The 22,254-nt window shown below is 41.9% G+C and overlaps 1 protein-coding gene across 1 annotated transcript in view; it reads left to right on the top strand.

Annotated features, from left to right (window-relative positions):
• The window catches only part of nrxn2b (neurexin 2b), a gene marked incomplete at its 3' end in the record, with an annotated part of 720,187 nt that overhangs the window by 271,193 nt on the left and 426,740 nt on the right, over nucleotides 1–22,254 (top strand). Inside the window, exon 4 of the mRNA XM_083993168.1 lies at nucleotides 5,371–5,672. Within this exon, the coding sequence (XP_083849294.1) occupies nucleotides 5,371–5,672 (302 nt within the window). The remainder of the gene's footprint in view (nucleotides 1–5,370; nucleotides 5,673–22,254) is intronic.

Below are 22,254 nucleotides of genomic sequence, written 5' to 3'. Positions count from 1 at the left end.
AAAAACTAGTATGTGTTAATTTTAAAAGAACTTAACGAAGGGCTTCCTTTTTGGCATTGTGACCAGACCGACTGGTGCAACAGCGAGTCCCTGTCCCCCCCTCCTCTCCTCTCCTCTCCCTCCCCCCTGATCCTCTCCAGCTTTATCTCCTCCTCTCAGCCTTCTGTTCATTAAACACACATAAACAAAAGAAAGTTTTTTGTTTGCGGCTCGCGTCTCTTCCGTCGCGTTCGAGCTCAATCTCGCCGAGCTCACGGAAGCAATCACAAGCTGTTTGTTGCTTACCGTTAACAGCCCCATACTTTGGGAGGGGGTCCAACTTAATACATAATTGAAAATGGCTGCTGTGGTCCATTTGCCACGCTTTTATTCTCCCAACATCAGCAAGGCAGGCACCGCCACGAGGCTGCTCCTGGGGGATTTGCTTTTTTTTCTTCTTTTTTTCCCCCCTCTGTGTCATTTTTCCCCTCCATCTCTTTCTCTTTCCTTTGATGCCTTTTTTTATTTTTTTTTTATCGATGACAATTTACACTTCAGCTGAGATTGCTCTAAATTTCGATTTTACCCAAAATGCTCTTTTAAGTAGCTGCCTCTGTCTGGATGCCATTCGTCCCTCACTTCCTCACTTTTTTTTCTTTCTCTACTGCACATAAAATGTTTTCTTTTATGTGAGTGCATGCACCCATATTTTTGTTGTTGTTGTGTTGCCGTGTCTCAAAGTGAGCTCTACCCTAATGCTCCAGAAGGATGGCACTCAGAACATCACTTAGCGCAGCCTCCTCCGCGGCTTGATGTTAATGAAACGGTGTAATCGGCGCATGTTGAGCAGCCCCGTGGTCACATCTCGGTACAAAAGTGCACAGCTACGGAGCGGACGCCGTTATCCATCTCACTCACCGGAGATTGCTTCGGTTGTAAACTCCCTCACTCGCCAGATTCGTCTTTCAATCTGTCTGCCAAAAGGACCACCCTCTCTGACCGTACCCGCCCCTCCCTCCCTCTCCGGGGAAATGCACCGAGGTCTTGGAGTGATTTCGCTGTAATGGAACTTCAGGATAAACTAGATTTGATGATCCACCCATACGCGGGCCTCTCCACGGCACCGACCGCCACCTTCTTCCTCGTCTTTCAGCCCTAAACCTCATTACCTGAGGCTGATTTTTCAATCTGTCCTCCCCCGGGAGGCAGAGGTGGGTAGGGCCAAACGAACACAGGAAGTGGAGTGTCACTTCAGATCATAGTTCATGTCGAGGAACCAGTTGATTTGTATCACCCCCGAGCGGGGAAGAGTTATTTGAGAGTTGAGAGATCTTGATGTTATTGATGGTGTTGTGTGCATCTGTGCTTTTTCTCAAGGTCAGTCACTTTTTTTTAGATTTGCACCATATACACTCAGATTTGTAGTATTCAGCCTAGTTTAGATGAAACTGAGCTTCACAAGCAGACGTCTAGTTCCTAACTCAAGATGTCTGCAGCTGCATACTTCTTCATGCTTCCCTTTAACTGCACCTTAGCACCACACATATGTCATATGATTGCTGTAAACAACTTCTACCACATAATACTTCACTTATAGGACTGTGTGCATAACACCATCATCACCATGGAGTCTCTATGTAACATATGCATTGAAACCATGGGATGCTTTGCTTGAATACCACATTACAAAAGGCAAACAGCTTACTTACAGTACCAGATTAACCACCAGCGAGACAGCACCCCCAAAAATGCCATTTTCCCTTTTTTTGGTCGATTTTGCGATATTTTGCTTCCTAAACAGGCCTTCTTTCAAACAAGTGGCAATAAAAGGTCAATAACACACAATAAGTTGTTTATTTAACTTCATTTTGCCTGATTGCGTCCGTATATTCCTCATAAATTCGCCAAAAGTTAGTAGCCTACTTTCCATACAGCTGTACTACACTGCATGTGTGTAGTTCTGTTAATTTCATATGAATAACTTCATGCTGTGTTGTTCAGTTATCAGTCATGTGTTTAGGATGTCTATTACTAATGGCTTGATTAGGTGTCGTGTTTGTAAATAGCAGTTTCAAATAAAAATGTATGGAATTTTACAATACAGAACTTTCATGCCGTTTTCTCAAAAATGACTTTTTCTTACACACCAAGATACGAAAAACCCATTTCCCTACTCACCAAACTTTCCACATTTCTTCCTCTCTATATCCTGCTTCTTTTTATAGAAGGGTTTGTTGCTTAAAACACTCCCTTATGTTTAGCCTATGTTTTTTTGCCTAAACGACATGCCCAAGTTGTGAGCTGCACAGATCCCACATAGTTTGATTGAGACTCAGTTTGAGATGTGTCTGGTATCATTGGAAAGGTAACACTCTCACGATTGTTGTTAAAGTGTTTGTGTGATTCCGTGACTTACTGACAAAGAGTGGCAGAGGTTAGAACAATGGGGTTGTTTCCCCACCTATAGGTTTGCCTATACAATGACATGGGTACAGACATACTGCAGGCAGGATATAGACACAATTAGGCCCCAGCCACAGGTCTTGGCTTCATGCAGTCCAAATTTGGAGTCAATAGACCAAAAAAACAGCTAAACTCCTGGTGTGCGAGGGTGCACGCCCATAGACAGTGGAGCATAGAAATATCTACAGTATATATGTCTATGCAGTAACGCAGGTGTCCTAAGGCAACAAAACATCCTGTCTGGTCCCACACTGAATGATTTGTGCACATATGGCACATGGTGTTTACACTAAAGATGCTACAATATAGCCTCCCTTGGCGTAAAGACTTACATTAATGCCCTCTGTTGTCAATCTAATGGGAAGTAAACAAGTACAACAGGCTGCTGGAACTGAACATGTGGCTCAAGTGCTTGTGCTTTTATTGACAAGTTTGACCTTTTTTCAGGGGGGAGCAGTGAGCACAGATACCCCCTCAGAGAGAAAGAGTTTATCCTACCAGATCTGGAGTGAGCCTCAACTTATGCCAAGAAATTTTTGGTTTCAGAACTGTGAATGTTACTGAGGTCATCACACCCACTGAGAATGAATTTAACTTGTGTTCTGACAAGCAAAAAATCCCCTAAAGTTACAGAAAAGTGTTTTGGAAAGCTGGAAAACAAGACGATTATCTCCTCGGCTTCTCTCTTTAGACAAACTTTAGACAAATAAGTCACCATGACTCCAAATTTCTACAGGAAACTCTATAATATGATAAGCCATCAACATGTGGCATCCACACCTCGACAGTCAGCAACTACAGACGCATCAACTCCCAATCATCACAGCATTGAGACTTGTCTCAGTAAGATTGTAAATGAAATATGTATGAATTCCCTTTCACATATCTTGAGTGAGTGAGCCTGACATGTGGAGAACCCTAAGGTTCAATTCTGGGACTTTTCCTTTTCAACCATAACAGATGAAGCTGCTTTACTATGCTGCCTACAACTGGAATAAACCTGTAGAAGAGACTGGCTTTGCTCCAACTGTGACTACTGGAATCTGCTTTTTAATATGTTGCACTTGAATGCACTGTTACTTTTTATGTATTTTTGTTTATTATTGAGTTTTTTTCATTATATGATTCTAAATCTTTTTTTCTTATCTTCCCTTGCGGTATTCTTTTTATCTATTTTTATTTAAATTATTGGTCTCTTCATATGAAATCGGATACATAAATAAACTTGCCTTGCCTAAACATAGTATGATTCATTCAGAAGGACAGGATGCATCCCGAAGAGTAAAAATGAAACAACAGAGAGACTAGGTGGAGTGCAGTATGTGATTGTGGTAATAATAGATAAATGTTAATAATTTCCCTGCTGGCTGCTTCCCTAGTCCACACTTTGATTGAAGGTGTCGCGGTTGTAGATGTTGCAGTGTTGCTTTGTGTTGTGACAGCTGCAGTTGTTTGCTCAGTTCCTGACAGATGCACACTGTGTCGTCCCCTGCTGCTGTTAGACTGCTGTTTGACACATGTCCGTTGTACGAACTGGCTGTTTTGACCGCCAGTGTGCGAACGAAGCTCGCCACGGTGGAAGGTGGCCATGTGCTGCAGACAGACACGAATGGCGGTTGTCAACACCTTTTTCCCTCCCTCCCTCCCTTTCTGTTTGGCTGTTTTTGAGTTGCTCCTTTAATCCACTTTGTCTGGTCTTGGCATTCATGCTTCTGCTTTTATGTTCTGTGCTGTTTTCTCTCAGTCTCACTAATTCAAAGACATGTTCCAGTCTAATTCTAACCCAGCTGTTTGCTTTGCTCTGATGCAAATCATTTTATTTTACCTGAGACATTCTTACACTGCTCTATAATTCCATTGTATATCATTGAGCTGTATTCTCAAGCCGTAGTTAAAGGGATAGTTCAACATTTTGGCAAAGTGGCCCATTGCCATAATCCCTGTAGTTTTAGGAGTAGGTTTGTTACCTTTAATTGTCGGTGCAAGCTGTTTTTAGAACGGCGGAGCAGAGCCGTGAGCTGCTCAGAGCTACGCTACAGAGGCTTGGTTTCCCTCATCAAACTCATCAAATACACAATCTAACAACTCCAAAACGCTCTGGTGGACAAGTTGTGACCTGCACATTCACTACGCTATATGAGATAATAACAGAATGTCACGAGACAGAGTTGTTTTTGAGGTAAATTCATGCAAAACCAATTTGCCAAAATGTTGAACTTTCCCTGGAAGAAGAACCTTTATTTATTAATATTTTATTTTCCAAAATAAAAACATTTCTTGTTTGCAATAGAGCAACAAAAAAGAATATAGAAAATTCTAAAAAATCCTACTCCTTCTGTCTCATTAAACACACTGCAACTACGTTTATAAATTAATACATAGCTAATGTTAGCATTAGCAGCTGTTCATTTGCTTGTCCAGGAGGAATGCATCAGTCAAGCATCCAACTTCCTTCCAATACCCACCAAGAACTGTCTCTGATATAATATACTGAAGTTAGCTGCAGGTTGTGGCATGTTTGGCAGCAGAGAAAAAAATCTGCTATAATAAAAATCTGACGTCTAGATGCAAATGTCCAAGGTCATTTTAGTGCTTTAACTGACAGACAAAAGATGCCTCTATACTGAAAAATGTGTGTCTGGAGTTTCTCTGTCTCATTTGAGTGTATTGCACATCAGACATTATGTGATGCAGAGATGTCATTTACACGCTGGTGTTAAACTGAGATTTTAGGAGAGCAGAGATAAAACTTTACCCTTCAGCAGATTAACGTGAAAACAGCCCATCCACTGTGCCTGATTCTGCACAGTGAAGCTAAAACAATTCCACAGAGGTGATATTGTCAGATCATAACACTGGTTTAATCCTGCATTCATTACTTTTTTCACTTAATTTTCTTTTTTTCTTTCTTTCTTCTCTCCTCTCCAGGTAAGGAAGAGTCAGTGGCCACCTTCAAGGGCAACGAGTTCTTCTGCTACGACCTGTCCATGACGCCCATCCAGAGCAGCACCGACGAGATCACGCTCTCTTTCCGCACGCTGCAACGCAACGGCCTCATGCTGCACACGGGGAAGTCGGCCGACTACGTGAACCTTTCGCTGAAGAGCGGCGCCGTTTGGCTAGTCATCAACCTGGGCTCGGGGGCTTTCGAAGCCCTGGTGGAGCCCGTGAACGGCAAGTTCAACGACAACGCCTGGCACGATGTGCGCGTCACCCGCAACCTGCGCCAGGTAAACACTGCACACCTAAACCAGGGCCATCACGTTGGGAGCAGTGCCTCTGATTGCCACCCACCCTAATGTTTTCTATCTACATGTGGAGCCAACATTTCTCTCTGGTTTCTTCCCTCATTAACAAATTAGTTTCTTTTTCTAGGTTGGAGTTGAACACAAGGCTGGAGCTATTTTTTGTATTGTTTTTTTTGTCTTTCTTGCTTTCAAATCTATTTCTGAAGTGACCAAAGATCCATTTCACCCTCATATTCGAAGGTCATTCCGTGACACAAAGGCATCACAGACCAAAGTGATAAAAAAACCCATAATCCCAGCTCCATTTAGATTAACATACATTATAAGGAAATCAATGACAGACATGCATATTTAGGGGTCACCGGGAACATTGTTTTTCACCCTTATTAATGAACAAGTGAAGAAAGTGCTCTGCTCAGTATGTATGCACATAATGTACTCGGCTACACAAATTGAATGCACCTTAATTTATCAAAGGTGACAATGCACTTAAACCCTTTCTGAACAAATTACCCAACACATCTTTACAAATCTTTAATCTAAACTAATGGAAAACAAAAGAGCACCTGCAACCTGGATGTATATGTGTATATGTGTGTGTCTGTGCATGTTCCATCCATACACATCCACAGCAAAGCACTATACTGCTCTCTGGATGCAGCAGGTCATCAATTGGCAGTTGCAGATACCAGCAGTGAGATACAATCAATTTCACTTGCACTTGCCCCGCTTACTTCTTCACTTTTTTTTTTTTTTTGGTAATTGTAATTGGAATGAATGTCTTGTCAGACCTAATAATGGCCATTGCAAGCAGCCACGAATGCAAAAAAGCCTGAGGTGAATGCATTAACACAAAGATGGTACATCAGCTTCTTTGTGTGTGTCTCTGCAAAAAAAAATGTCCCCTGAAAGTTTGAATAAAGAAAAGAAAAAAAGAACAACCAATACTATCACCCTCCTGTACTTTCAGACACCGAAGAAATTCCTCCCCCCACACACACAAAAAAAGAAAAACCTGAGAGCAAAGTGATTCTTAATGTGGACTAAGTGCTTGTAAATTATAGGGGGGGGAATTTCCATGCCAACCAGACTGTGCAATTTCTGTCACATTGCAATAATATTATTATATATTTCACTGTGGTAACTTAGACATGGAAATATTCCAGGATTTGTGAAACGGATGTTTTATTAGCATATGCCGAGCTTCCATAAGGGCAAGTGACCACACGCTCACAGATGTGCCATCTCACACTTATACACACACACATGTGGCACATCCACAGCTGGGGTCAGATATGGAACGCTGTAGAACGATGTGTGATCAGCGGAGTGAGACTAGCTTAATGAGTTTTGGAAGCCAACACATTTTTAAAGATTTAAAGCACGAGCCAAAGCACCTACCGCCAACTGCACCATAATGATGACCATTAGGCAAATGAGTAACACCAGCACATACATGTGCTAAACCGAGCCACTTATTATTATCTGGGTGTCTTTCTGCCCACGTGTCCGTCTATCTATCCCATCTATATTTCATTGTAAATGTCACTGCCTTAACAACCAGGTTATTGATTTAGTCACTGATTTGCATAGAGTTCATGCCGGCCTCCAACTCTAGCGTTGCCTCCAGCTCTTTGGTCCAACTCCTGTCAACTTTTTTTTTTCTTTTAAATGTACTATACAAATAAAGTTGACATTACAAATTAATAGTCCATGCAAGGTCACAACACAAAGTAGATGACTTTAAATGACCCATGTGTTGCTAGTTTGTACACTCTGTTGCTTTACAGCAAAAGTTTACTCTACACTTATATTGACACAGCTTATTTGACTTATTTCATGAAAGCCGAATCTTCTAATCTACTGCATAAACACCAAAACAACACAATAGCTTATGGGATCAGCTGATAACTCAAATCTGAGCCTAACTGCTCTGTCATTCTATTTTTTTTTCCTTTTTTATTATCTTTATTAGGGAACAGACAGAAGAATATAACCCAATGGCATCATTAGTAAAGATAAAAACAAATGGCATTCCAGCTTTGTTTGTTTTGAGTCCAGAAAATGTGCAATCCCAGCCATCAGGGCATATGAGTCCAAAGAATGTACAGTCGCAAATCGTGGGTCAGTCTTTTTATGTCCCCTACAAATCCCACTGTCCTTCGATAACATAAACTTCGCAAGACTTGTGTTAGAGAAGCATCGGTGGAAACCCAGTTATCCTCCCAAGGCCCGTGTTGACAAGTTGCCCGGAATAAATAGAGCTAGAAGAGGCTCACGAGTTCACTTAAAGAAAAAGATTCTGATACAACTTAAAGAAAGATAGAGCAATTCACACAAAACTATGAACATAAATCGTGGGGGTAGGGGTTCCCTGCTGCCGCAGGCTTAGAAATAAAGATCAATAACCAGTCACAAATGAATTGAGTAAATTACAAAGCAATATAACCAGTGAGATAAAATAAAGTCGGCTCTCGTGGGGGCTATGAATGAAATCCAGTTGTTCCAGATTTTGTAAAATCTGTCCTTTTGGATTCTTAGGTACGTCAATTTTGCTTAAATAACATTCTTGATGCACTAAAGCATCACAAGAGCTACCAGTTGTCGAGCGTTGCCGTGGGTCTTATCTCTTGGACCAACTCCTGTTGTCCAGTGGTTCTCATGGTTCACTGTATAGAGTCTTTTGAGAGCAGGTTTTTACACAGTGAGGGTGTTAGAGGATGAAGGATGAGGAGACTATGTCAATAGACCATGTAAAAAAAACCATAGAACAAATGATCTCCCCGCAAAGTCTTCTCTAGGCTTTGGCTGGGTATTTGCACATGCGCCATAGAGGATGAAAGAAAACGACAAGCACCTATTGATTTGCTGTTGTCACTGGATTTCAATGGCTCATAGAATGAAAGAGGAGATTCAATTAACCTGATCTTCAGTCAGTGCATCAGCACTACAATAGAACACATTGACAATAGAAGGATTGTGGTGATAAAATGAAATATAAACCTTAGTATTAGACAAATTAGAGCTGTATAGTATAATCAGTTAGTTGTTTATGTATTGAGACAACTGGAATTTAATTTTAAAACAAGTTGGGAAGAAATCCCCTCATTCAAAGTTTATTCTTTTAAATTTGCATGCTCTTTTGAAACCAACAAGCACATCTGGTGGTGTTAAGGGTGTCTCTATTTATTTCCAGAGTTCTAAGGGAAAGAATAAAAATGAATATCTGAGCATGTGTTGAAAATCCATAGTTTTCTTCTGCCCTGCATGGAACTCAGACCAGCATGGACTCTCAAAACCTTTAACTGAACTTAATGCAGATATCAAACGCCTGGACTCCTCCCGCTGTCCAGGTGATCTCCATTAACTTAACATAACAGCTCGAATCCCCACTGGATTATTCTCATTGACCCGGCGGGCCCAGTCGGAGTGTTAAAGAGCTCTGGAGGCTTACAGTGAACCATCAACACTGAGAGACACAAGGAGCGAGGCATCGATGACATTGACCACCTCTGACCCTGTGTTTACGTCCGTTGATGCGGGCCGATATCCAGCTGATCAATGAGCACTTGAATGCTCTGGTCTGGCGGAACGCATACGCATTCACACAATGTGGGAGAAATTCTATATTCACACGTGTGTGCGGTTGCGCTGATGCGACCACACATCCTCATAAACAGCTAACGATCATACTTCTTAACTAAAGAAACATGTCATGTGTTAAGTATAATCAATACCATTGTATATAGAATAGATATATATTACACTGTGAACATTACTGAAAGTTTGTGATTATTTGATCCAGTATGAGAGCGAATCAAATCAAAAGTGCTTTGTTGAGTGTGGATCAAATAACAGGAAGGCCTCAGTGCTGTGTTACAGCTTCCAAAGATGATTAATAATAATGATTAATTACACTTTAATGACAGCGTTACAAAACTGAACACTATCAGCTCAGCAGCTGACATACAATACTTCCTATAGTGCACACTGTGCTGTATAGTTACCAAAACTCATTCACACTGCTCTCTATACACTTTCTATTTTACTTTTTTCTTTTTTTAAGTGATGCCAATACAAGACAAGTTGAAAACAACAAAAACATACAAAGACAAAAAACAACAACTTATTAAAAGGGTTAGACAAGACAAGGCAACAAAGACAAGCGCTATACTGGTGCACAGGGCCGTTGCTAGGAATTCTGGGCCCCCTTAAAGGATACTAAAGTGGGCCCCTACCCCTAACTTTTCATTTTTTTTTTGTTGTTGTTGTTTTTTTGTCTTTTTTTCGACTACGTATGTATTATCAATTTTTATTTAGCCTACTTTGTTTTGATGCTAATGCAGCATTACAATGAGTATTAGTCAGGGTCTACTGGGCGCTGGGCCCCTAGAATTATCATCACCTTTCTCCCCTATACAACGGCCCTGCATGGTGCAAACAGTGCTGTACATATATGGATATGAATTGATGTAGTCTTTACATGTGTATGTGCATGTCTGTGACCATGTGCATGTGTTGATCTGTGTGTGTATATGAGTGTAGATATGTATGTGTTTGAATTAATGGGGAAGAACTGGAACAATTAGAACTCGCGGAAGAGAAAGCGTAAGCAAAGACAGATACATGTGAGATGGGAGAGAAAGAAAGAAACTTTCATGTATATATTTTCTGTTTAAATACTCTAAATATCAATTTCCTTTTGATTAAATACATCATTTGTCGGATCAAACGTTGCCATGTATATTATCACTTCCCTCCATATGTCGTCCCTCCCACCCAGCTTGTTTGAGATGCTGTAGATACTGTTAATTACATCACCTGGCCTTTAAATACAGCTGAGAATGTAAACAGAGCCGCCGCCACAGCCACACCAAGACACACTTATTGTTTCCCCGCTGCTCTTCCCCTTTGTCGCTAACATGATATCTCGCATTTAAAAATAGCCTGCGGTCTATACAAGATCCAGCTGAGGTTATTGTACGGTCCCCATTCGCCTCCAAAGTCTCATCCACTCTCGGCCCTGCTCTTCTTAGTGGCTCCTCTATAACGTCATCCATATCTACCATTGCATCAGTAAGCTCCAAAATAAGTAAAGCCTGCGAGCTCTCACCAACCTTTCTCCCTCTCTCTCCCTCTGTATATGTATATTCTCCACAAAACCTATGAATTTGTCAGCTTTGTGCAGGATAAAATGAAGCAGACAGAATTAGGTGAGGTGATAGGGACTCTCCACTGAGAAGAAGAGGGAGGGGCGGGGGAGACATTAGTGTGCTTCTATGGCCAATGGATGATCACAGGTTTAGAGCTCCCCTTGGTGGCGCCTGGCGGTACTGCAAGTGTAGAGAAAGTGGTTCATGTTTGACAAATTCGGCTAATCCCTGTAGTCTACATCAAGGACACTTGTCTTAACCTCTTGTCAGTGCAAGTCCCCCCCCACCCACCCACCCACACACCCACACACCCATCTCTTCCCTCCCCCTCAGTACACACAACTCACACATAGGTAAGCGTAAGCTACTCCACCTCCTCCTCCCTCTCATCTGTCCGCTCTGACACCACATGATGATCCACCATCATGGACACCTCATAGACTCCAGCACCGTCCCTCGACCTTTTCCCGCTCCTCTGGGATTACACGCACTGTCCAAACATCCTGCACAAAGAAGGGCAGAGACAAAGATGGAAACCCTGATGTTGGAGCGTCTTGGGAAATGATAGAAATATCTGATACACTCACTGCGAGAAGGAGAGCAAGAGCACGCGGCGGAAAAATGGGTCAAATATTAAAGTGTGCAAGGACAAAATGCGAGTCAGCATGCGGGTCATACTCGCAGTTCATGCACGGTGCGTCAACAACATCAGTGCATGAGTATTTCTTTTTCTCGTCTTCCCTGCAGCAGATACAGACTAATCCACACTCAGCTGTATTACTTTTAACATCGACAACTGGAAAGAAATCAGCCGCAATTCAATTCAAAACACCTCAGACAGAAACTAAAACCACTGGCGCCTCTGTTATTACGTTCATACCCATTACTGTCACTACAGTAACTCCAAGTCAGTCAATCAGTTTGCGCGTGCGTTTCAAAGCAGCAGCAGAGCGAGCGCAGATCAAGTAGATGTTCAGTGAATGTTCAGGTGGTGGTGATGTATTGACTTTAAATAGTAGATTTGTGCACAGGTGGCGATATCAGCGCCAGCAATGAGACAGGAGCATTAAATTAAAGAGCTGACAGCAGTCGGCAGATCTGTTTTATCAGCCTGCTCCTCTGTCACAGACCCAATATTTCCATAGCATTACGAGTTTAACCGGCAAAAAGCAGCACAGCATCCACCTGCTGGGTAGAACACATGTAAACTGTGATCAGACAAAGATGTGGAGGTGTTGAATAAGTAACATGATTGGTTGCACGCTGTTTTTTTGTTGTTGTGGGGCTTTATGCTAATTAAATGGTTGCTTTGCATTGCAGCATCAAAATGTGTGCACATTATTATTATGTGGTAGCCTGGGTATACCCATGCTGCCTTGCGCACAAATGTATTCGCTCTGCAAGTGCAATGGAGCCAATCACAGAACAGGGAAGGGGGCAGCAAGACGGTGACGACACACCGAAGCGACTTTGTCGATAGCTTGTCGATCCAACATGGCGGTAGACACTTTACCTTTCGATGCAGCGTTAGAAAGTGTTTTAAGTAGTTTTGACCGCAAGTTTATTTTGAAGGAAGAGCAGCGTTTAGCGTTTCTTTTCCTCATCGGATTTCTGTCGCTCTACATACGTCATCGGGTATGATTGATACGATTGGCTAAGCTACGTACAGACGCATTTGAAAGACATTTGTAGCGCCCAATAAACAGCTATGGGATTTCATAAACCACGCCTCAAATACGAAAAAATGAACAGGTGGTTCCCAGAACGAATCTCAATCGATGAGGTCTGGTGTTAGCCAGGCTAACTATGCGGTTTCCTGAAAAATAGGAAAATTAAAGAAGAAAATACATGTTCTCCATAGTAATAAATAATAAAAATAAGATAAAGAAGAATCCATCTGCAAGTCCCATTGTTTTCACTTTCAGGGCCTCCATTTAAATCAGAATGAGGTTTATTACCAAGTAGGTTTTCAAACACAAGAAATTTGCTTTGCTTTTTTTGGTGTATAAAATCAGCTCAGTAAAACATGTGATGAAACATAAAGCAGGACGTACTGCAGGTCAGGTAGATTAAATATAATACAAAATATCATCAAAAGGTGAAAGATGTTATTGAAATTAGACAATCATAACATGAACAAGCAATGTGCCTTATATTAGTTCAGGTTACTTTATTGATACCTAAGGGGATAAACTAGTTCTAGTGTGTTTCCTCTTTATTTGACCATAGAATTAAAATCCAATGGTTTTTGCCATTGGGTTCCAGCCTCTCTAAAATGATCACTTAATACAATCATTGATATAAACCCATTCCATGCTCGGCTCAGACTGTGGCAATGCAATTCCAGGAAAAACATGTCGGATGCCCTGCATTCGATCGACTGGAAAGATAGGCATGCAGAAATACAGTAATCTATATACTAATGTATTCTTGGAGGGCTAACTTTCCACGCTGATGATCACTGGAACAATCAGAAGCGCCTCACATCACAGCGGTCTATCTGCGCGCTCCGCAGACGCACCGGCGGGGTCCCACAGGACGGCGCAGACAGTCAGAGGAAACATGAGACGCACGTTGGCAGGGGTAGGAGGAAGGGCGCGCTTGTATGTCTGTATTTTAGTGAGGTTTTTCTTGTCCTTTTTTGTGTTCATGACAAGAAGAGGGAGTGAAAGAATGGCTGCTCGTACAACAGAGAGTGGGAAATGAAGTGCAGCGCTGCCATCGGAGACTAAAGGAGAGTGTGAGCGGTGGGAGGATTGGGAGGGAGACAGCAGTTTGTTCTGTACTACGAAAAAAGGAGAACAGAGGCGAGTTTTCTTTGTATTCCCAAATGTGACTTTACAAGCAAAAGATTCTGCATCCACGGTGTCACAGAACTGGGCCAGTAGCATAGCCAGCATCTAAAGAGAAAGAGAGAGACCTTTGAACTCAATATCTCTCTTTTTTTTTTTTTAAATATCCCATTTATAGTTTTTGTACCACTGTCATCCTTCCTCCCTTCCCCCCTCTCACCTATACAGCATCCCTTCTCTCTGGCCGACTCTTCTGTCTACTTTGATTTTCTTTAAGTCCTCCCCGCCCCTCGCACGTCTCTCTTCCGTATAACCGGGCAGCCATTGGATTCATGAATGGATCAAACAGATTATTTCATATCCTCCATCGTGCTGGATGCGGCAGCCCCGAGGTTGAACCGACCCGCTGGCCCCCGGAGTTCAGCTCCAGTCGGCGGAGCTTTGATCTGCATCTGGATCAGGTTCAGTGAAGGTCACGTTTAGAATTACACACACAGGCAGTGACCAATGCGAAGCGTTTGGGAATCCACTGGGGCGCTGCCATTTTGAGGGAGTGGATTTCTTCTCTCAGTTACTTGGGGGAATAAACAAGAATCTATAAAGAAATGCAAATATAAATGTTTGTTTGGCTGTAACCCAGATTGATGCAACAGACTCGCGATTCAGTCTCCGAGGAGACCTTCATATTTGTTGTTCTGCAATCTCCTGCTACACAGGAAGCTCTGTGCTTTACATACCTAGCAGCAGCGATGCCTCACCTCCTTTGATTAAAGCAAAACTAAGAATCGTGGCTACTAGACAAGGAGGGGGAAAATTTGTCTCTGATGTTTTATTAAAGGTCCAATATTTAACACTTTGATGGTTTTTTATTGTTAGTGTTTATCCATAGAACATATATATTTGTGGGTTTTAAGAACCAAAAACTTCTGTCGGGCTTCTCTCTGGAGCAGATGGAGCTGAGAAAGGTGCACTTATCTTTTCTTGTGACTGTGTCACATGGGTTTTCTCCGTCTCCACGCCCCTTTAGGAGACCAGTGGCAGGTCTGAGTCTATTCACTCCAATGGAATTATGACAGATGAAAGAAATATTGGGTCCATTTTTCACAAGCCACAGATTCCCTGAACATTCTGACACTGAAATGGCATTTTTCACACAGACAGATAACTTGCCCCAGACTCAGCAACAAACTACTGCAAGATCGCACAACTCAGACTCATCCACTGTGTTGATTGTGAGTGCTAAAACTGTGACTTATGTGATTTTAGGACAATTACAGTTTTTATTATCCAGTGTTTTGATTGGTAAAGGGAATCTTCATAGATTGATATGCACTGGGTTGATCAGTTATCAAGATAACAGATTCATTCACATTCACAATTTCATACTGTATCTACAGTATGCATTGTGTAGTTGTGTGTACAAGTGTACACTGATACTTATGAAACATGCTGCGTCATCTTTGTTATTGAGTATCTACTGTATGGGTTCTGTTCCTGAATACAGGCTGTGTTCATTTCTCTGTGGATTGTGGCTGTGATATTTCCACTATATTAATATATAGCCTAGACCTAGCTTTATAATAATAAATAAAACAACAGACATGGAAGTCTCACTTTATGCAATATGGGACCTTTAATGTAAACCATAAAAAGCATATGAGTAACAAACACCACTGTGCAAAAGGGAAAAAAACACTAGTTACTATGAAAGTTGGGGGTCATATAGTGAATCCACAGACGTGCATTCAGCTGTTTATGGTTATGGAGGCTGGAGCATGCCCTCACAGTCAATAATGGATAATAAAACTTTACTCGTACAAATTTTACAAGCAGCAAGGCAACATTAGATGAAAGCCAAGAAGGCCAACATAGTTATTCAGTCAAGTGCACACACACACAAACACACACACACCCCACACTGAATCCTCAACTTCTTCTCACCTACAGTATCTCACTATGTAAAAGATACCACTTGTATGTATTCGCATCCACTGCTCTCACATGAGAACTGTGTATGTACTGTATGTTTTTTATCCAGAGACATAGAACAAAGTCAGTGAATGGAAAACATTTGATTAAAAAAAAAAAAAAGAAGTGGATTCTCATCCAAATAATAGTGTCATTTGAAAATGAAACACTGCCACAGCTCAGTTGCTGTCATGAGTGAAAGACTCATCAGGGAGAATTGTTGTCATTTATTAGCGTTGTGAGATCTTCTCCAGGCAAAAGCATTAATAAAGGAATTTTCTAGATGTACTGCAGCGTTTTAAAACCCCTTCATTCATCATTTCGCCTCTCGTGTGTTGTAATCCCTGTTTCCAAGATATTTAAGAGTCATGTTTTAACCATAGTGTATTTGATATGAGACGGCAGACTGAGAGCATCAGTCCTCCCCCCTTTCAATCAATACTTAAAGCTCACACACACACACACACATGCACACACCTCCTTTTTTCCTCATGTCTGCCTCTTTCGCTGCTTCAGATAGTTTTTCATCCATCTGATCAGCTGCAATTATCCTCCCTCCCTCCTCCTCCCTCTTCATCAGTCCATCCTTCCTCTCCCACCCAACCACTCTCCATGAGGCAGCTCATATTCCTAAGAGAGAGCCAATCAATTCCTCTCCCCGCTCGCTGTCCCCTCCCTTTTTCTTTTCTCATTTTCACTCTGTCTCTCTTGTCCATTCCTGCTAGCAATTTGTCACTTAGCAACTGTGTCTGCCTTGCTGTTGGGTAGTGAACGTTCCCTGCCTGCGGTACTCCAAGTCCTCGCATCAACCCTTTTCCATACAACAAACTACATCTTCCACTTAAACGCTATGATTAAAAACCGTCGTGTCCTGATTCACGAGGCTTGTGGCTCGGTGCTATGACGGAAAAAAATATGACCCATGTGAAAGCAATTGGTGTGCAAAAAAACAAATTAACTTAATCAGTGACTTAAACAATTTGGAATGGTGAACCTCAGGCTTAAATGTCATAGCCACTCCATACGCAAATCGTGGATTAGCTCCCACTATTCACATGTTAACATCTCAATCAAGTCGGCATAATGCATTTAGCATAATAACAGCCTCAACCTCCTGTGGCCAAATTGAAAAAGCCATTTAGAGTGCTCGGCATTGCCAGCACACACAGCAAGGCATTTTTATGTTGACGATAGGTATTGCTATTCAAGGCAGGCAGGAGAGCAGTGGATTTGTTTGATGTATATAATGACATGCTAACACCCCTGTAATCCTTCCACAGTTTACCGCCAATGATATTTTAAGTATTCCTAATGTGTTTCAGTGGCGCCCGAGAGGCGCAGTCATCATTGAGATTTCCATTTGGGAATCTTTATTTACTTCTTTTTTTTGTATCCCCCTAGTGCCTCATTCCTCATGCTGATCAGAGGTCAGCACCCGAATCACAGCTTCTGCTTGTATATTGCAACAACAACACAAAAAAAACAGTACAAAACACCTCATGCAAAAACATCATCCTAGCTGTGTGATACCGACATGGAGAGGTTCTGTGCATTTGAGGGGAAAGAAGCTCATTTGCATCACATTTTCACTGCATTAGCATATCTGCCCGCATTCCCACACTCACTCACTCATCAGCCTCATTTGCCACTACCTGCTCCGGCACTTTCATCTTTATTCATTCCTCTGTCTCGCAGAGCTGTTATCAGATAACAAATCTCTGCACCATTAGCACATTCAAACAGGTGGAAACGGCTTATAAAATCTGCCAGCGAGACAGAAACAGGTGAGATCTCGAGAAGAGATTAGAGATTATAGGAGAGCATAGGACAAGTCAGCAGGGCGAGCCACTTGGGGGGGGGGGAGCGAGGAAGAGGCAGGCTTGTAAAAGAAAAAGAGTAGCAGAGAACACTTTATGGTGTGTTGTGTCCGTGTGAAAGCCCGTTGTAAAATAGCATCAATGCGAAAACAACAATAATCCTTAACTGCTACCTGCATCCCAATTGGGAGAGTGCCGTCCCTCAATTTCCCCGCTCTCTACTTTTGTCAGTTACCGACTCTTGACAACACCGGAGGACTGGAGGCAAATCACAATCTGCAGTACCAGCATGTATCAGGGTTTGCGCATGTATAATTCAGCATTTGTGCAAATTCGTGACACTTAAATGACACCTCTTGACACATTATTTCCAACCCAAACACAACACACCCCCACACTTACTGCTGATGTCTTTTATTGTCATTTATTTCCTCTGACTAAGCTGGATTCTAAAGACTTACCTTGTTGTTCCCCTCATTTACCCTCTGTCAGGAGTAAGAAAACAAACTTCCACTGCTGGAGGCTTAATGCTTTGTGCTCTGTAGGTAAGAGGCAATTTCTTAATTTGTACTCTTAAGCAGAACTGTGACTTTTTTTTCCCGATCAAGTGCAATCACAAGAACACGCAAGTATGAACAATTAAGAACCACTAGAGTGACTTTTTCTACACCATGCATATTCATGTTCAGCTGCCATAGCTGTGTTCACACAGTGAACTCAGTCTGAAAACAGTTCAGAGATAGAAATCAAAGGCAGCTGAACAGTCCATCCTTTCTATTCCAGTGTGTTTTTAATTCTTAAATTATATAGTTTCTCTTGTTAGACGAGCCATCTGCCTGAAGAAGTTAAAAGTGTTTCACTAGTTGTGGTTCAAGATAACAGTTGTGGTTCAGTAGGGAAGCTACAGTAGCACTGTAGCACAAACTCAACATTGAGACAAGAGCTTTCACTTAACAGTATAACACATTGGCTGAGCATCACAGTGGTAATGAAGCTGCCACACATTGAAGGCTAATTCTTTTCTTATATGCTACAAAAGAAAATAAATGAAATAAAAGAATCATACATTATTATACATTAAAGGTCCAGTGTGTAAAAAATGTCAAGGTTTATTGGCAAAATCTGAATATACTCCCCATGAATATATTTGTATAATTCTATAATCGCTATAAAATAAAATCTGTTTGGTTTTCGTAGCCTTATAATTCTTCCTTTATATAAACATATAGCAAGGGTCTTTCTTTAGAGAGTGTCGCCATCTTGCGCCGCCATGTTTGTATGGCAGGGTTACATGCTGTCATTCCGACATCCCACTATTTAGACATAGCTACCACCATTCCGACATGCCGCTATTCTGACATGCGAACATCCCACCATTCCATATAAGGACATGTGCGTTACTCAACAGGTGACTCCCTTCTTTAAGACATGCTGATAGAGGAATACCCACATGGTTGTGCGTAATTACGCAGCAGAGCGCAGACAGGGACTAGTCTGCCTGTCTAGCCTCTACTTGGTCTTTTTACTAAATTTAACCAACTCCTTTCATCATTGCCTAAACCCAACCAGTGCAAAGTCTTTTGGGGGAAAAAATACGCTATTAAAGGAATTGTCGGAAAGGCAGGGGAAAAATATCATAATTCCGACCATAGGAGGCAAAAATTGTTGGAATGATGGGACGTTTGATAGAAAATTAAGTGTTGCCATCTAGACAATTAGAGGCCTATGTCGGACTGGTGGGATGTCGGAATGGCGATTGCCCCTGTAACAGAAAATCCAGCTAGCCAGAGAACTTGTTTCATGAGTTTCGCATTCATAAATAAACCAACAAAGAAGAAGGCGGAAGGAAAGAAGGCGGAAGAAACAGCAGACATATGGTAAAATGGTTTAGATCTTCACCTCATCGCTCCATGCTCCTGAATACTCCCAGTCGTGGTAAACAAGTTTTTTGTCCTCGGAGGCCACTGTCACTTTGCCAACGGGAGGGGTGAGTGTGAGCGAGTGAGCGCTGCAATCTAGAATCTGAGCGTTAGATATCATGGTTTTAGCCCCATTTTACACACTGGACTTTTAATAAAAATACCAGATTTTAAAGTTTGCTATATGACAGCATTGGTGGCACCTTTGTTGACCACATCCTCAGCCAATGTCACATGGCCAATGAAATCAACCAAAGGTAGACTCTGAGGCGCGCTGTAAAAACCAACTGATGAGTATTTAAATCGTCTTCACTGTCACATTTTGTGGTCTCAGCTTCGGAGCTTGTTTGACATTGAACTCGGTCACATCCTGATGAAATCTGAAGAGAATGAAGTGCCTCTGTTCAAAGACAGACAGTCTGTCAGTCCGTCACAGATGGGAAAATAGTGATGAAGATGATAGGAAGCAGAGCAGGGGGGAAAAAAAGGGGAGAAAATCACGGACTGTCTGCATCGGGATACACAGTACCTTCTACTGCAATTTCAATGCACACATACCTATACAGAAGCATACATCCACGTGCACTATTTGTTTGCAGACTCCTCTCCACTGTAATTGCAGTGACATTTATATTTGCACCTGAAGCCTCTCTGCCAGTTTCCATTACTTGGAGCCAGACTTAGAGAGAGGCGGACTGGAGTGAATGCCGAATGATTGGAATGAACGCGGAACCAAATGTACCTGAAAGAGCTATTTTGAATTGAAGCCCAGCTCCACTCTGTCTGACAGGGTCACCCACAGAGTGTCTGTGTTACTGAGGACAGCGTCTCGCAACACCAATGCATTATTACCCAGGCAGACACACACGGATGTATATAATATGAATCCGGCTTGTACTTGGGTGTTTACAGCACTGATACAAACTGATTCCTCATGTGTCACTAATCATCAATTCACACTGAAATACCTTCCTACTGACAAATCACACCTCTCCCCCCGGCCTATAACACTATGCCACAATATCACTTTGAACACTGTTTTTTTATATCTGAAGGCCCAAATTGGAAATTTATAGGAGACCGGTCATCAGTCTTATAGAACTTCCTCAGTTTACAATGATAAATCTATCTGGACCGGGAATCCTGGCTCGGCTGCACGAGTCATTCATCATTTTCACAGCTTTGTCATTAAATATTTATTCAGCTTATTCGCTGGTGGCCGCAATTCAGTAACGTCCAGGGTGACGAGTGCGTAAAAGATCAGCGGCCCGACAAAAAAAAAACAACATCATATCGCATCTTAGCCAGCTGCGACCGGCATCCTGCAGGTAATTCTGTGTAAGACAGAAGGAGCCACATGAATTATTTCAGCACTCACAGCGACAAAACAAAGATACAAAATTAGTATGTTAACAGAGCCAGCAACCCCTCATTCCCCCCTCTTCCTATTTAACCAGACCATCCCCCAGTATTTAATATATGAAGATCTCTTAGCCCATGGGGCCCTTTGGGACAGATGCAACACAAAGTTGTTTGCCTGTGCCCGTGGTTGTTTACATGACTGGGAGGTTTATCCACCATCAGCAAACAGTGGTATTCGCAAGCCTTCCTTTTCCCACATGGGTCAATTACGGAGAGGGTGATGGGCTGTCACAGCAGGGGCTCCAGGCATGGCTGGTTTGAGGCAAATGTGGAACAAGTGCAGTGTGGAAGAGGATGTGTACTGTACTGTAAGAAAATTAGCAGAACAGAAATGGCTTGAGCCGGTCTGTTTTTGATAATAATGCTCCTATTCTTATAATACCCACGTTGTTTTTCTCCCAAATCCCTTGACATATATATTTTTTTTTTCATATTTATCTTTTGGTGCTCTCTGTTGTTATCAGCCCACTGTATTCCCTCTATACTACACTCCCACCTCTTACTGAGACAATTATGCATTCCAGGGATGCTCTCTGCATGGGATAAGGAGGGATTCATCGCATATGGATTGTTATTGTAGGAGCTGTGCTGCTTTTCTTCCCTTCATGAAACACAATCGTGACAGGAACTCCTTAAACCAACTAGTTACCCGACCATTCTGTCTCTTGTTTGATAACAAAAACAGGACAAAAGTTTAATTTTCTGCACTATTGATCCTGACAATAGAGCAACAGTTCAGCAGTACTCACAGTTCTGGAGCCTGCAGGAAAAAAAAAAAGTCTGACTTGTATAAAAGCTACGCCTCTAGATCTTCTGCACACCTACGTTCCCACGTCAGTTTCAATAGCTCAGATCCCTAGGCTTCTTTCTAGTCAGGCATTTTATTCATAAAGCATTTCCTCTTTCTCTAAAATAAGTCCTCTCCCAAGTTTAAAGATGGCATATCTTATAGTTTTCCTACCTCATTTGAAGTGTTGATGTATAAGAGATATGTGGTTTTCAACAGCACAAACCCATTCAATATGGCTTTCCATCTCATCTCAGGCTTATAGAGCTCTGGTAACAACAGGCCAGTGGACCAATCAGAAAGCTGAAGGCTCTGATCTCATTTGATTGGCTGACTGTTGAGTAAAAATATAAGCAAATGTCAGACGATGGACGATGGATCAAAGTGGGCGGGACCTGGAGCATTGCTCAGAACAAAGACTGTATTGTTGTGACATCACAAAGTTACAGAAGTCCTGAAGGCTCAGTTTCTGAATACAGCCTGTGTGCATTTCTCTTTGGACTGAGGCTTTGATACTTCCATGATATTGATATAGAACCTTTGTTCTATATCAATATTGTGGAAGTATCAAAGCTGCTTTATACTGTAATTAAAGAAGAGGTGGAAATGTACTGTTATAACAAATGGGACCTTTAACTCCTTACTTTTTTCTTGCAGTTATACTGTATATGTGATTATAATGATGCAGATACAATCAAAGCAATAC

This window comes from Trachurus trachurus (genome assembly GCF_905171665.1).
Source record: "Trachurus trachurus genome assembly, chromosome: 18".
NCBI lineage: Eukaryota > Metazoa > Chordata > Actinopteri > Carangiformes > Carangidae > Trachurus > Trachurus trachurus.
Note: the sequence above shows the minus strand (reverse complement) of the source record. Positions and strands in the feature narration are given on the sequence as shown.